The sequence below is a fragment of the Corvus brachyrhynchos genome, unplaced genomic scaffold, assembly GCF_000691975.1.
Source record: "Corvus brachyrhynchos isolate BGI_N302 unplaced genomic scaffold, ASM69197v1 scaffold115, whole genome shotgun sequence".
Taxonomy (NCBI): domain Eukaryota; kingdom Metazoa; phylum Chordata; class Aves; order Passeriformes; family Corvidae; genus Corvus; species Corvus brachyrhynchos.
This window is the reverse complement of record NW_008239553.1, coordinates 23,023,521-23,035,618: the sequence shown is the minus strand read 5'-3', so window position 1 is coordinate 23,035,618 and position 12,098 is coordinate 23,023,521. Positions and strand designations below refer to the sequence as shown.

Sequence of the window (12,098 nt, the reverse complement as noted above, 5' to 3'; positions counted from 1 at the left end):
AGGAAAAGAGACTTTAGTACAGGTAAATCTTTTATAATTCCAGAGGGTACAAGAGTAGCACAGACTAAATCCTTCTAGCTGTAGCCCTGCCCTGTGCCCACGCTTCATGCAGCAGCTCCAAGATCCTGGCTCTGCTCTAAGGGCAGCTCCAGGACAGTTTGAGGGACCAGAGAGGCTCGAGCTCATCCTGCTCCCCTGGGATGAAGCCTCAGCCCTGCCCAGCCCACATTCACAGACTTCTCCACACTTCAGGAGTTTTTTCCTGTGATTTCTTTTTCTACCCACACTGTTACTCTTCCAAGGTATGTTCACCCTAGGATGCTTGCTGCCTGCGAGCCCTGCCTGCCTCTCTCCCACAGCCCAGGTCAGTGAGACAACTCCTACCAGCCCCTGTAGCATCCTTTGGGACTCAACAGAGTCCATGTCCAGCATCAGTCCAGCTGCATAGATGCACTCTTCCCACACTGGTTCCCTGGCACCTCCCAAACTGCCTTTTAGGTTTCCAATTCCTCCCAGCTCCTTCCCTTCTTTCCCCCTCCCACGCTGTGTTTCCCAGCGCTTGCTGCTGTGAATGTGCAGCTTTTTCTGTGCAGCTCTGCTCCTTCTCCAGCCTGTTGCTGAGGACCCAAAGTGACAAGCACAGCAACTTCCACACAGGCAGCACCTGCTGCCCAGTGGCCAGCAGCCTGCCTGCAGTCCATCTGCTGGTGTTTCTGAACACATTTGGAAATGAATCCCTTCAGCAGTTCCCAGCAAGATCCCATTCCTTCCTACCCTAGCTTGCTGCCAGAATAATTTCTTGAGATGAGGCATGGATGCTGTACCAAAAATGTCAATTTTCTCTCACTAGCACTGGGCTTCTGCTTTGGCTGCTGCTCTCAAATGATATTTGGTGACTAGTCTCTCCTTACTGTTTTGTTAAAAATTAAGTTATATTATTAGAAATCTAATTTGCACGTTAAGGTAAGCAAAGAAAAGGATTGTGGTTTCCTTGCCTAATAACTGGAATGTAGCTTTGAGCTTCTCTGTGTCTGTGCAGGAAAAAAAAAAACCCTTTTGCTACAATATGGATCTCTTCTGCTTTGGCTGCTGCTCTCAAATGATATTTGGTGACTAGTCTCTCCTTACTGTTTTGTTAAAAATTAAGTTATATTATTAGAAATCTAATTTGCACGTTAAGGTAAGCAAAGAAAAGGATTGTGGTTTCCTTGCCTAATAACTGGAATGTAGCTTTGAGCTTCTCTGTGTCTGTGCAGGAAAAAAAAAAACCCTTTTGCTACAAATATGGATCTCCCTTAAATATTTTGAAAATACTTAATGACCATCTGCTGCATGAGCCATTACAGTCTTTATTAGAAAGGTGGGAGACTGCAGAAGGCAGGGAATGATTTTGGGAAGGGAGAAGTGAAGAGCATTCACCAAAATGCACAGAGTTTTAGCATCACGAGAGGGCTTTTGAACAGTTGCATTTTCCTGAGCCGATTTCCAAAATATGATGACCACTGCCAGAACAAAGCCAACGGACAGGTCCCTTTAAAACCCTGCACAGCTCCCAAACCTGCATGATGTGGCAGGGTTTGGCAAAGGAAACAGGAGTGCTTGGGCTTTACGCTCTCTAACGTCTTCTGTTTCTTTGTTTATATTTCCTTCTTGAGATTTAAAGCCAAGGTGATATGGTGTCTATCAGAAAACCTAGTGCACCTCAGGGATTCTTATAGCAGGAGGAAGTGTGACCCTGCTACACAGCATCCTGCCGAGGAGTCAGTGACCGAGGTCTCTGAGGAGGACAGGAACATTTGGGGTTGCAAGGCAATAAGGTGGCATGGTCTGGGAGCTGGGAAAATGCTAGAGAGACTGTAAAACCTGGGGCTCAGGTAGTGAAGAGGGAAAAGTAATTGTTTCTCTCTTCTGGGAACGCTGCTATTTCACTGTACTTTTTCTTTGTTCCAAGGTGGGTTGGGAAGCCAAAATAGTAAATGCTCCTCTGAAGGAAAGGGGTGGAAATATTTCATCTCAGAAATTTTAATGGGGAAAAAAATAATAAGAGCAGCACAAGGTTTCAGTACCCTGAAATGGAGGAAGGGAGAGGGAGTGAATTTCCCTGAGGAAGAAACCCACATTGACCTTTGTATCTGAGGATCCCATTTGGACTCAGCATTTTCTGAAGCTGGTGGCCCAGAGCCAAGGCTGGCTGGCTGCTACTGTACCCAGGGATGGAGCTGGTTTAAACAGCGCTTTGATGTGATGAATCATTTACTTAAAATTTCATCATTTCAAAGTGGACCAAACCCCACAGAGTCTGCCCTTTAATCTCCACATCCTTCTGTTCCTCCTCACAGCTGGCTGAGCATCCAACACTCCCACCCCAGCCTAAACACCACCTCCATGTCCTCACAGCAGCCCCCTGGCTTCCCTTTGTGGCTCACTGCACTTGCCTCAGCCCCAGCTCAGCCTTGGATGAGTCCTAGAGGACTTCCTGTGCACCTGAAAGCCAGTTAGGTGCATGTGTAATGTCCAGAGGGATATAATCCACCGTGCGACCCTCTGCTTTGGGAGGTCAGGGAGGCCCCTCGAGTGGTTGTCAGTCTCTTATCTACTTCTGTGCTGTCAGTCTTCGTCACAGCACACATTATGAACCAGCAGAAAAGATGCAGTAGGTCCTTTCCCGTCAGGCTGCATACGGCCAACTTAAAATGCATTATAGATACAGCAAATCCTCATCTTAATCCAGCCGGAATCAGATAACCTTGTTGCAGGGGTGCATCCTTATCTTGCTACCAGCTGGGGAGATAGCATTCAATCTGTGCAGAGGCGGGGAGGGTTCTTGTTTTCTCCAGTATTGCAGAATTTTTCTGTTCCCGCTACCCTCTCAACTTTGGCTCTGCATGGGTGAGAGGCTTTTCTGCTCCCTTACCTTGCCAAAATAACAGCCTACTTCCTCCTATCCCCTCTTCTCCTGCAGGATCTCCCCACCAGAACCACCACCGGCAGCATGGAAAGCGTGCGTGAGCTTCAAAACCCACTCTTGGCCAAATCCAATGGACACCTTCGCAGCAGCTATTCTTACCACCAGCATCACAGCCAGGATTACCCCAGTCATCGCTGCCAAGGGAAACTGTATTCCTACATATTCCAAAACACTGGCAATGCCAGGACTCACCAGTTGCTGGATGCCAGTTCCCTGCAGCTGGCTGTTGAAGCTTTGTATGGCCCCAGTTTCATCCTTGTGAAGGATGAGACTGCTCTCAAGGCCAAGGACAGCAAAATGGAAAGCTGTGAGACCACGTTTACAGAAAGCAAAGAAGCTCCATCCGAAGCTCCTGAAGGGCATGAGGCACAAGGGTCTTGCCTGGTAGAGAGTGACATCCGCATCCAAACTGTTTCCTATGAAGTGGAGGAAGAGGAGCTCCAGGAGTATGAGGTGAGCTTGGACAGGTGGGATGGCACTAAACTCCTGTGGTCATTCTTTCTGGACATTGCCTCAAATTCTTGATAATTTATTCTCCCTTCTTTACCCAGAACTCCCCCCCAAATCCCACCATCTCCTGCCTCACCAGCCTCCCTGTTCACCCAGTATTTCTTCTTCCTCCTTATCATTTCTGCTCCTTTTTCCTCACTGCTGACCTCAGAAGGAGGTCAGCTTCCCTAAGAGCAGCCTGGCTGCCTGCTGCTGAGAATAAAAGGGAGGTGGGTCTCTGCGGGACCCTTGGGAAATGGGGATGCTTTGACAAGGGCAGCCTGCTGCTGCTGTGGCACTTGAGCTAAAGAGAAACAGCAATTTTTGCATAACAGCAAAATTCACAAGCCTGATGGCAGCAGCTGAGAGAAAGCTTTATATATATAAAGACAGGATGAATCCTGCACAGGAAGAATGAAGCTGACAAAGCAGCCTCATTGCTGCACTGTCCCCCACTATGGCTTGAGCAGTGGTGCCAAGGCTGGGAAATACCACCCAGGATCTTGAGAAGTGGGAGAGGGTCCCAGAGCTCGCTGGAGCTGATGCCTGATGACCCAGCACAGCTCTGCTACATTTGGTGTTGGTGATGTAGCCTGTTCAGATGGCAGCAGGGATGTCCCCACCTCTGCATCCCTTCCCCACCAAGGCACATCACTTGCAGGGTGTTCTGAGGCTACCCAGCAGTGCCCAAAGGCAAGAGGGCTCGGCACAGCCACTGGCAGTGACTCACTAAGGGGACAGGGCATGCTGCCCCTGCAAGGTAGGATCCACTTCAAATGCTTTCCCTCACTTCCTAAATTAGTTTAGCAGGATATTGATCTGCTAGTCTCTAATGGGGATAAGTCACTTTGTTTAAGTTTGTTCAAGCTGACAAACAGTCAGTTCTGCCAAAGCTGAAGATATTTCAGTTTAAGACTCTCTCTAATGCAGGGAAATCCCAGACCCCCAGCATTTGCTCTGGCAGGGAGCCGAGAATCCATTCCACTCTTGAATTTGCTGAGCTATGTTGCTCCTCATGAAACCATGCTGAAGAGTCTAAAATATTTTTGAAATTTACTCGTTGAATTTGCCAGTGGGAATTGTATGAGAATACGTGACGGGACCAGGAGGGAGTGGGAGCTGGGAGGCGAGGTGCTGAGATGCAGCCTGCAGAGCGGCACGGGGAGGTGGGCATGTGCTGAATCCATCTGGTTTTGCAGAGCGACTCCTCCAGCGACAGCGAAAGTGAGGATCATTTCCTGATGCTTCCCCCCCGGGACCACTTGGGCTTGGCTCTTTTCTCCATGCTGTGCTGCTTCTGGCCCCTGGGGATTGCTGCCTTCTACTTCTCCCAAGGGGTAAGGAATCCCTTTGCTTGCCTGCATGTGCCAAGTGCTAAAGCAAGGGCCCTGAAAGCCACAGCGGCCCTGGAGGTGATCAGCACCTTTCTGAATCTAAGGCTCATCTCTGTGCCACAGCCATAACTCTGAGGGCTGAGACAAAGGGTGCTCCTGGATGTCTCCACAATTGTTGTAGGGTTGCAACCCCTCCAGTTTTGTTGTGGGCTACTGGAGTCAGGCTTTTCCTTTGGGATTTTTGGCTGTTATTTAGGGAACTGGGGCTCCTCTTGGCCCCTTGCCCAGCTTCTCCTCCAACCAGGTTCAGGAAAATGGCTTTTTCCCACCTGTCCTCCCATTCTCCAGTAATGTGAAAGTTCTACACCATGACCCAGACTGAGGCACCTCATGCCACAGGAGCCAGGCTGCTCTGGAGTCTGGATGCAAAGAGGAGCTTGGTGTCCATATCACACTACAGCTCCTCTCTTGCACTTGTTTCTGATGCACATTGGCTAACCTGTGGGAGCCAATGCCAAGCTGGTAGAGGCCGGAGAGGGAATGGCCCTCAGGCTGCAGCAGCTCAGAGGAGCTGCTGCTTTCTTGAGGGCTTAGCCCAGAGCCTGGGCTCACTTACATTTCTGTTGACCCAGAATAATGATGCAGAGCCAGGGGATTTACTCCACATTTGCATGGATGATGCCGCACCAAGAATAGATGGGGGGAGGCATTAAGAAGTTAAATCAAGAGGATAGGAACAGAAATGGAAAAATATATTACATGAGTGCCTGGCACAGAGCTGGTGAGTTGATTTCACATTTTTCCACATAGTGCACTCTCCACGTGATGATGTACGTGGGGCAATTTATATCTAGCTCCATTTGCTATAACTACCCCCTTTGTTCACTCACTGAGGGAAGGACCATTTCTTTGTTTGGTGTCTGCACAGTGAGTACATTGATACCCACATGGCAACCTGAACTCAAGTAATAGGTAATAAAAAGACCAGCTTGGAATATGCCCTGAGCACTCAGAGAAGCTGGAAGTTGCCATCCTCTTCTAGAGAGATGGAGTTCTGTCTCCACTGCTGGTTTCATCAGCCCTTCAAGAGCAAATAGGCTTCAGCTGAAAACCTCATGCAGGAATCAGGTGGCAGCACAGATGGACCAACAGAACATGCCATCCAGAGTCAGCTCCCTGAGCCTAGGCAGTACTCATTACATCTCTGTATAGGGTCACTGGTATGTGGTCAGTACCGCACAGCCACCACCCCATGCACTGAGGTCTTACAAGGGTCCAGCCACCCACCCACAGCTCTGGCTGAGTGCCCAGATGGGTGCTTTCAGACAAGTAGCTGAAGCCCATGCTTCCCTTGGAGGCTAAATCCACAGGGAAATGTGTGCAGGTGGCACTGCTGTTCTGAGCCCTCCCAGTCTGACAGACACCTTGCTGTCTGTTCCCAGCCTCCGTGGGATGCAGTGGCCAGAGAAGAAGCACTGACTCAGTAATGAAACAACTGCATGCTGGTTAAAGGCCAGGTTGGTACAGCTGTGAGCAACAAACATTTCTTCTCCTTCCAGACCAGCAAGGCTGTCTCCAAAGGAGATTTTCATCTGGCCAGTTCAGCTTCCCGCCGAGCTCTCTTCCTTGCTGCGCTCTCCATAACCATTGGCACAGGAGTGTACATCGGGGTGGTGGTAGCACTGATTGCTTATCTCTCGAAAGGGGGCCACGTGTAGCTGCCACCTGCATGTCACAGCCATCCCTGGCCACTGATGCTACTGGGACCGAGCTTTCCTGTGGAGCACAGAGCACCAGTGCCTGCAAGGGCTGCTTGCACAGCAGGGCCCTGGCATGGATGTCCTGTGCAGGTTCTTTCTCCTTGCAGACAAACAGTAGACCCCTGTTCTCCCTGAGGCTGTGAGGTGCAACCATCTAACAACAGGGAATTGAGCACCAGCCTGGCTGCTGGGACAAGGAGGAGCACATTTGCCTGGTGGAAGATGTGCAGGAGAGAAACTGCATGCTGCTGCTGGGCTGGTGCGACCACCCCCATCTGGGGCTACATCTTCCCTTCTCAGCCCTGCAGCTGGGAGACCCATTGCCCAGGCTTGGCCCATGAAGGGCACACACAGGGAGAAGAGGGGATATGGTGCCAGGGAATGACTGCTGCTTCTTCTGGGAGGCTGGAGTCCTGGTGGGGTCTCCAGACTCCTGTGATGGGGACAACATTCTCACTTCAGTGCCATGGGGTGGCCTGACCCCTCAGCTGCAAGTGAAGTAGGAGGACAGAGCATGGACAAGACCAAGGGGCATGCTCTCTGTATCCCTCTGCAAACAGACCCCTGATCCACAGAAGATCCCAGTTGCTGGTCTATCCCAAATCAGAAACAAGGAGAAAGGCAGGCTGGTGGTTGCATGCCATCTCTCCCGTTGTTGATGCAAGCTGGTAAAGACAGCAAGGTTTTCTCTGTGTTAATAGTGACTGCCATGATGATCCCAAGTCAGAGCCCTCATAAGGGTCCCAGAGTGCTGGGACTTCAAGATTTGTAATGGAAACCTCTGCCTAAGAAGTGTCCTGGGAGGGGTGGTGGCCTGAAGGATTCTGCTCCTTGCACTAGGTCAGGGCCCTGCACACAAAGAGGGATGGAAAGAAAAGGCTGACAAAACCTGCAGAGTCTGGGGTGAGAGTGCTGTTTGTGAGGGGACAAGATCCAGATGAGACGTGGAAGGAGCCTGAGACATGGGGTGACCTCAACACACTCCTTCCCATGCCTTGGAGAGAGGTATCTCCATCCATCCAAAAGCCTCTGGTAACAAGGAAATACCAAACATCCCCCCCATACTTCTTACTTTTGCTTATTCGTATACTGTCAGCAGCACACTAAATGCTTCATAGGTGGGTATGAAGGCAATGGTTGCCCCAAAGGGCTGGCATTAAGCCATGCCTCACCCCCCACTCTCCAGCATCCACCTTTGACCATCCTTCCTCTCCCTGGCTCCCCTGTTGCCTCTTTCCCCCCTGCGCAGGAGCCTGTGGGCAGGCTCTGGGCATCCCTCACCTCTTTCCCAGAGTTTCTGGGCAGGCTGCAGCCAGCTTTGCAAGGGATGCAGCATGTTCCTCCAGCTGGGTGTCATTCAAATGTACATTTCATCCTAAAGAAGCATGTTAACGTCTGCGATTGCCGTTGTACTTGAGCCATAAAAGAGAGAAGCACATCAGAGACCTGTACAGAAGCTGGTCTGGAAGTTCCCGTTATGTTTTTTAACATGGAAGAGGTAATAAAAAAAGCAGGAGTAAAGACTCTTTTTATAAGAACGTGGAGCTGGCTATCAAAGAGGTGAGCTTCACAACAGTGCTGTGCTCACTTAAACGTGGAGGTATTTATGCTATTCCTGAAGGAAGTTATAATCTAGCTGGTGTCTGTGTATCATGGAGGGAGATGTATTTCAGTGGGCAACTACCACTGAGAGCAGGATGGTGGTGTAGGCTTTTTTTTCCCTATGTCGTTGGACAAGAATTAGGGAGAAAAAGAGACCGGAGCATCTCTGTGTAGTAGGAGTATAAATGTGCTTGAAGAGAGCAAAGAAGAATTCAAACATCAGGAGGAAATAAGCAGACCTTGCTTCTGAGAGCAGACACAGAGGCAGAATTTGCAGGGAAGGGCTGGTATGCCCAAAAGAGACAAGGTGGCCTAGAGAGGAGTAATATGGGGCATGCTCACCCAGCATCCATATGACGGTTTTCATTCCCCTCTCCTGCATGTGCTCAGCCCTCCTGGATGTCCATCCCTCCAAATAACCAAGCAAGAGCATTATTTCAGGAGAGGGGATGCCAGAGGGTGCATCTGCAGCAGGGGTGACCAGCCCCACCACCCCCCAGCTCAGTGCTGTCCCAGCTAAATCCCTCCTTATCTCTCCCCTTCAAGCACCCCCAGCTGGGGGCCGGGGTGGGGGACCACTGCTGATTCTGGTCTAGGCAAAATTATTTGGGCCGCTAGACCAGAATGTACAATAAGATACAGCATTTGCTTCTGAATTTGTAATTATTCCAGTTGGTTCCCTCCAGGGGCTTCCAAGGGTGGGGGGTCCAGCAGTCCTCAGCCCATTTCCTGTGGGCATTCCATCCCTCTGAACCCCAAACTGCTTCTTTGTCTTTTTTTAATTGGAGATGCATGGGGAAGGACCGGGCTAAAGGGCTGACAGAATTAAAGTGTTTTCCACTAATAGCTTGAATCTCTGATGAACTTGTCAAAGGGGGGGGGAGAAGGGGCTGTGCCAGAGCATCCCTAAGGGGGGCATTATGCAAATGGAGAAATTAGTTGGAAACAGCCTGAAGGGAAACATGTGGAAATTGAAATCCGAGGAAGAGCATGATCACTGCTGAATAACTTATTACAGACTCACAGTGTCTGCTGTAGCTGCCAAAGCAGAAGGGAGGGAAGCAAAAAGGCAACAAGACACAGCAGTCAGGGAAGGTTCAAGCTCCAGAAATTTGATTGAGCTTAAAAAAAAGTAATGTTAAACTAAACTCTACCAGTGAGTGTGGAAGAGGTGACTCTTCATCCCCTTCCTCTTGTTCTCCCAGAGAAGGGGTCCTTCTCCCAACCAGGACCCTCAGCTCTGCAGCACAGCTCTGTAATGGTCCAGATCCCACAAGGGATACTCAAAAATTTCGGGGGAAGGAGGAATAGACTCAAGTTCTGGCCTGGCAACAGGTCTAGCCCAGAAAGGAGAAGCAGGGATCCTGGCAGGTCACTGCTGTGGGCAGAAGGCGCAGAGATTATCTGTGTCTGCAAAGGGCAGAAGGCGCAGAGATTATCTGTGTCTGTGTAGAGGGGTGGTGACGAAGTGAGATCTCTGGTGGCTAATGAGGGAGGCTTTGGGGTTCTCTGAGATGGGGGTGGAGGAGGATTGGTAAAACAGTGATGACCTATAAGGCTGTACACCACAACCTGCTGTCCGTCTCTGCATCCCAGAGCTTTCTAAAATAATTGCAAGTGGTACTGAAGAGTTCCACGACATGGCAGAACAACTCCCTCTTCTCCATTCATGAGTAATTTGTTAGGACATCTGTTTGTAACCAAGTTCTCCACCAGATGGCTGCAGGTACCTGTCCCTGTGAACACAGGTGCTGTCTGGCACCCTCAGCACAGGCACGGTCCTTCAGCCTCCTGGCCTCAGCAACCCTGTACCATCACTCTCCTGCCCACTGCTCCCCAAATGCCCATGCCCTGGCTCAGCTGCCCCACTAGTACTGCCAGCCTTCGTCCTAACCCAGTGACACTGAGAGACAGACACAGAAAGTCACAAGAAAGCCCACTCCCTGCCCCCTTCCCCAAATCTGTGCACAAACACCCCTCTCTTGTTTCACACATTCTGTGGCTTTTGGGTTGCAAGAAAGTGCATGATCAGGTGTCCCAGATACCCTCCTTGCTGTTAGGACGAGAACTTGGGGACCAAGCCAGCCCCACTCCCTGGACTAGTTGAATATCCCCTCCATCCCTCCTCTGCTTTGGAGATGCTCCTTGCTCAGCCAGGAGCTCAGAGCAGCACTGTCTGAGGTGTATTGGGATTTTGTTTCTTTTCACAGCAGTGGAAAACACGTTGTCTTCCAGCTTCAGCTCCTTTTGTAACCTCCACAGCATCAAGGTGAGCACTTCCTGCAGGCCTTTCTCTTCAGAAGCAGCTAAGGACAGGGTGGATGGAGGCTGCGCCAAGGGTGGGGGTGGCCTTTGAATCCTACCTCCTTCTGGGATGCAGCCAGGAAGAAAGCTGCTGAGGAAAAAAGCACCAGCACCTCAGCACAGATCTGAGCAATCAATACATCTGAGCTGTCACCTGCTCTGCTCCCACTGCTCGCCCCTCGGCAAGTGCTGTGGTGTGCCAAAACAGGCTCACTGGCTACAAATAGGAGCTGGGAAGTGGTGATGGGGGATGCTGGGATGGGGCCACGCTGGATCTCACTCCTCTTCCCACAGGGATGAGGTGAGAGGATGGAGAAGGGGAAAGAAACTGGTGTGGTTTGTGGGGGACTCAAGACCGCTGTGGGACACTGTCCCTAGCCAATAGCATCCACTAGGACACTGGTCCTCCCACACACCCCCAGCCAACCTGCCCCTCCTTGGGGTCAGTCCCAAGGTGGGTGATGTGGAAACTACCAGAGCAGGATGTGGGGTGTCCCTCCTGCTGCACTCCCAGCACTCTCACTCCCAGGGAAGACAAAGCCCCTTGCAGAGGCAAAGCCACGACTTGTTGTTCTCACCAGCACCCATCAGTGGGGTGGGATTGCAACCACGCTGGTAGAGTAGAAATGCCTTTATTTCACCCCCATCTCTCCTCTGGAGGATGATGAGAAAAGAGACACGGGGAAATAAAAGCAGAGCAAGTCTTTTGGCTCACTTAATTGCATAGTCAGTGTTTTCCCTTCACAGTAATCCAGTAAGGAAATAGCTAATTATCTGAGACAGGGCAAATTTTTATTTCTGTCCAAAAAAACCTTTAAAAATCATGTAGCAGTGCATCTCTTCACCTAGTTTATCTTTTCCTCTTTGCTCCCCAAAAGCAGCCTGCAGTGGAGAGAGCATAGGGAGGCACAGCCTGTGGCAATGCCATCTCTCCTGGGGCTGACAGGAGAAGCCAATTAAGAGCCATCACTCAGGCAGACATCAGCTGCTGGGAAATCAGGAGCTTCATTACCTCTCCTCTCACCATACACACAGGCACCAGCTCATTCTTCCACAGACTCTGGTAGCCACACGTGCCAGAACACATTCCTGGGGTCAAGCTGTCCCCACAGGGCAAGGGGACATGTGGTGTCAAAAGCAGACGGTGCACTAGGTACAGACACCGTGCTGGGGACAAGGCATATGCTGTCTCCATGGTCACTGGTGAGCCACAGGGCTTGCTGTGATGCCACTGGAGGGCTTGGTTAGTGAGCGTGACTGGAGGTGCTGGCACCACCCTCCACTGCTCACCTATCCTTTGTGGTGCCAAGGGACTATACCCCAATACAGCCCCCTCTCCACTGCTCCACTCCTTGTCCTGGTGGTGTCCAGGCACAGGGACATTTGGGGACCACATCTGCAGGTGTGCTGCTCCTCTGAGCTGACCCTGGTTTTGCTCTAGGTGTCTGGGCTGAATCTCAGAAACAAGGAAGATGGACCAGAAATGCCCTTTAGGAGGTGTATCTTAAAGATGCAATTTAGATATTCTCACTAATAGTACTTCAGAAGCTTTGGAGACTCAAGACTAACAAGTGTCAGAAGCACCCAACTTAGGAGTTCCTAGGCCAGACAGGGCCTGTGTCTCCCCACCCAAAATCAGCA

At 50.6% G+C, this 12,098-nt stretch overlaps 1 protein-coding gene across 3 annotated transcripts in view; it reads left to right on the top strand.

Moving 5' to 3' along the window:
• The first annotated feature begins 1,133 nt into the window (after positions 1-1,133).
• The window catches only part of SYNDIG1L (synapse differentiation inducing 1 like), a 13,006-nt gene continuing 2,041 nt past the window's right edge, over positions 1,134-12,098 (top strand). Inside the window, exons 1-3 of one of the 3 annotated variants that reach the window (XM_017741851.1) lie at positions 1,134-3,421; positions 4,657-4,794; positions 10,364-10,422. In XM_017741851.1, coding sequence (XP_017597340.1) covers positions 2,993-3,421; positions 4,657-4,794; positions 10,364-10,422 — 626 coding nt within the window. In that variant the 5' untranslated portion in view covers positions 1,134-2,992. Of the gene's footprint in view, positions 3,422-4,656; positions 4,795-6,233; positions 6,316-6,350; positions 9,000-10,363; positions 10,423-12,098 lie in introns of those variants that run through there. The other 2 variants (XM_017741852.1, XM_008639601.2) reach the window with 2 other exon arrangements.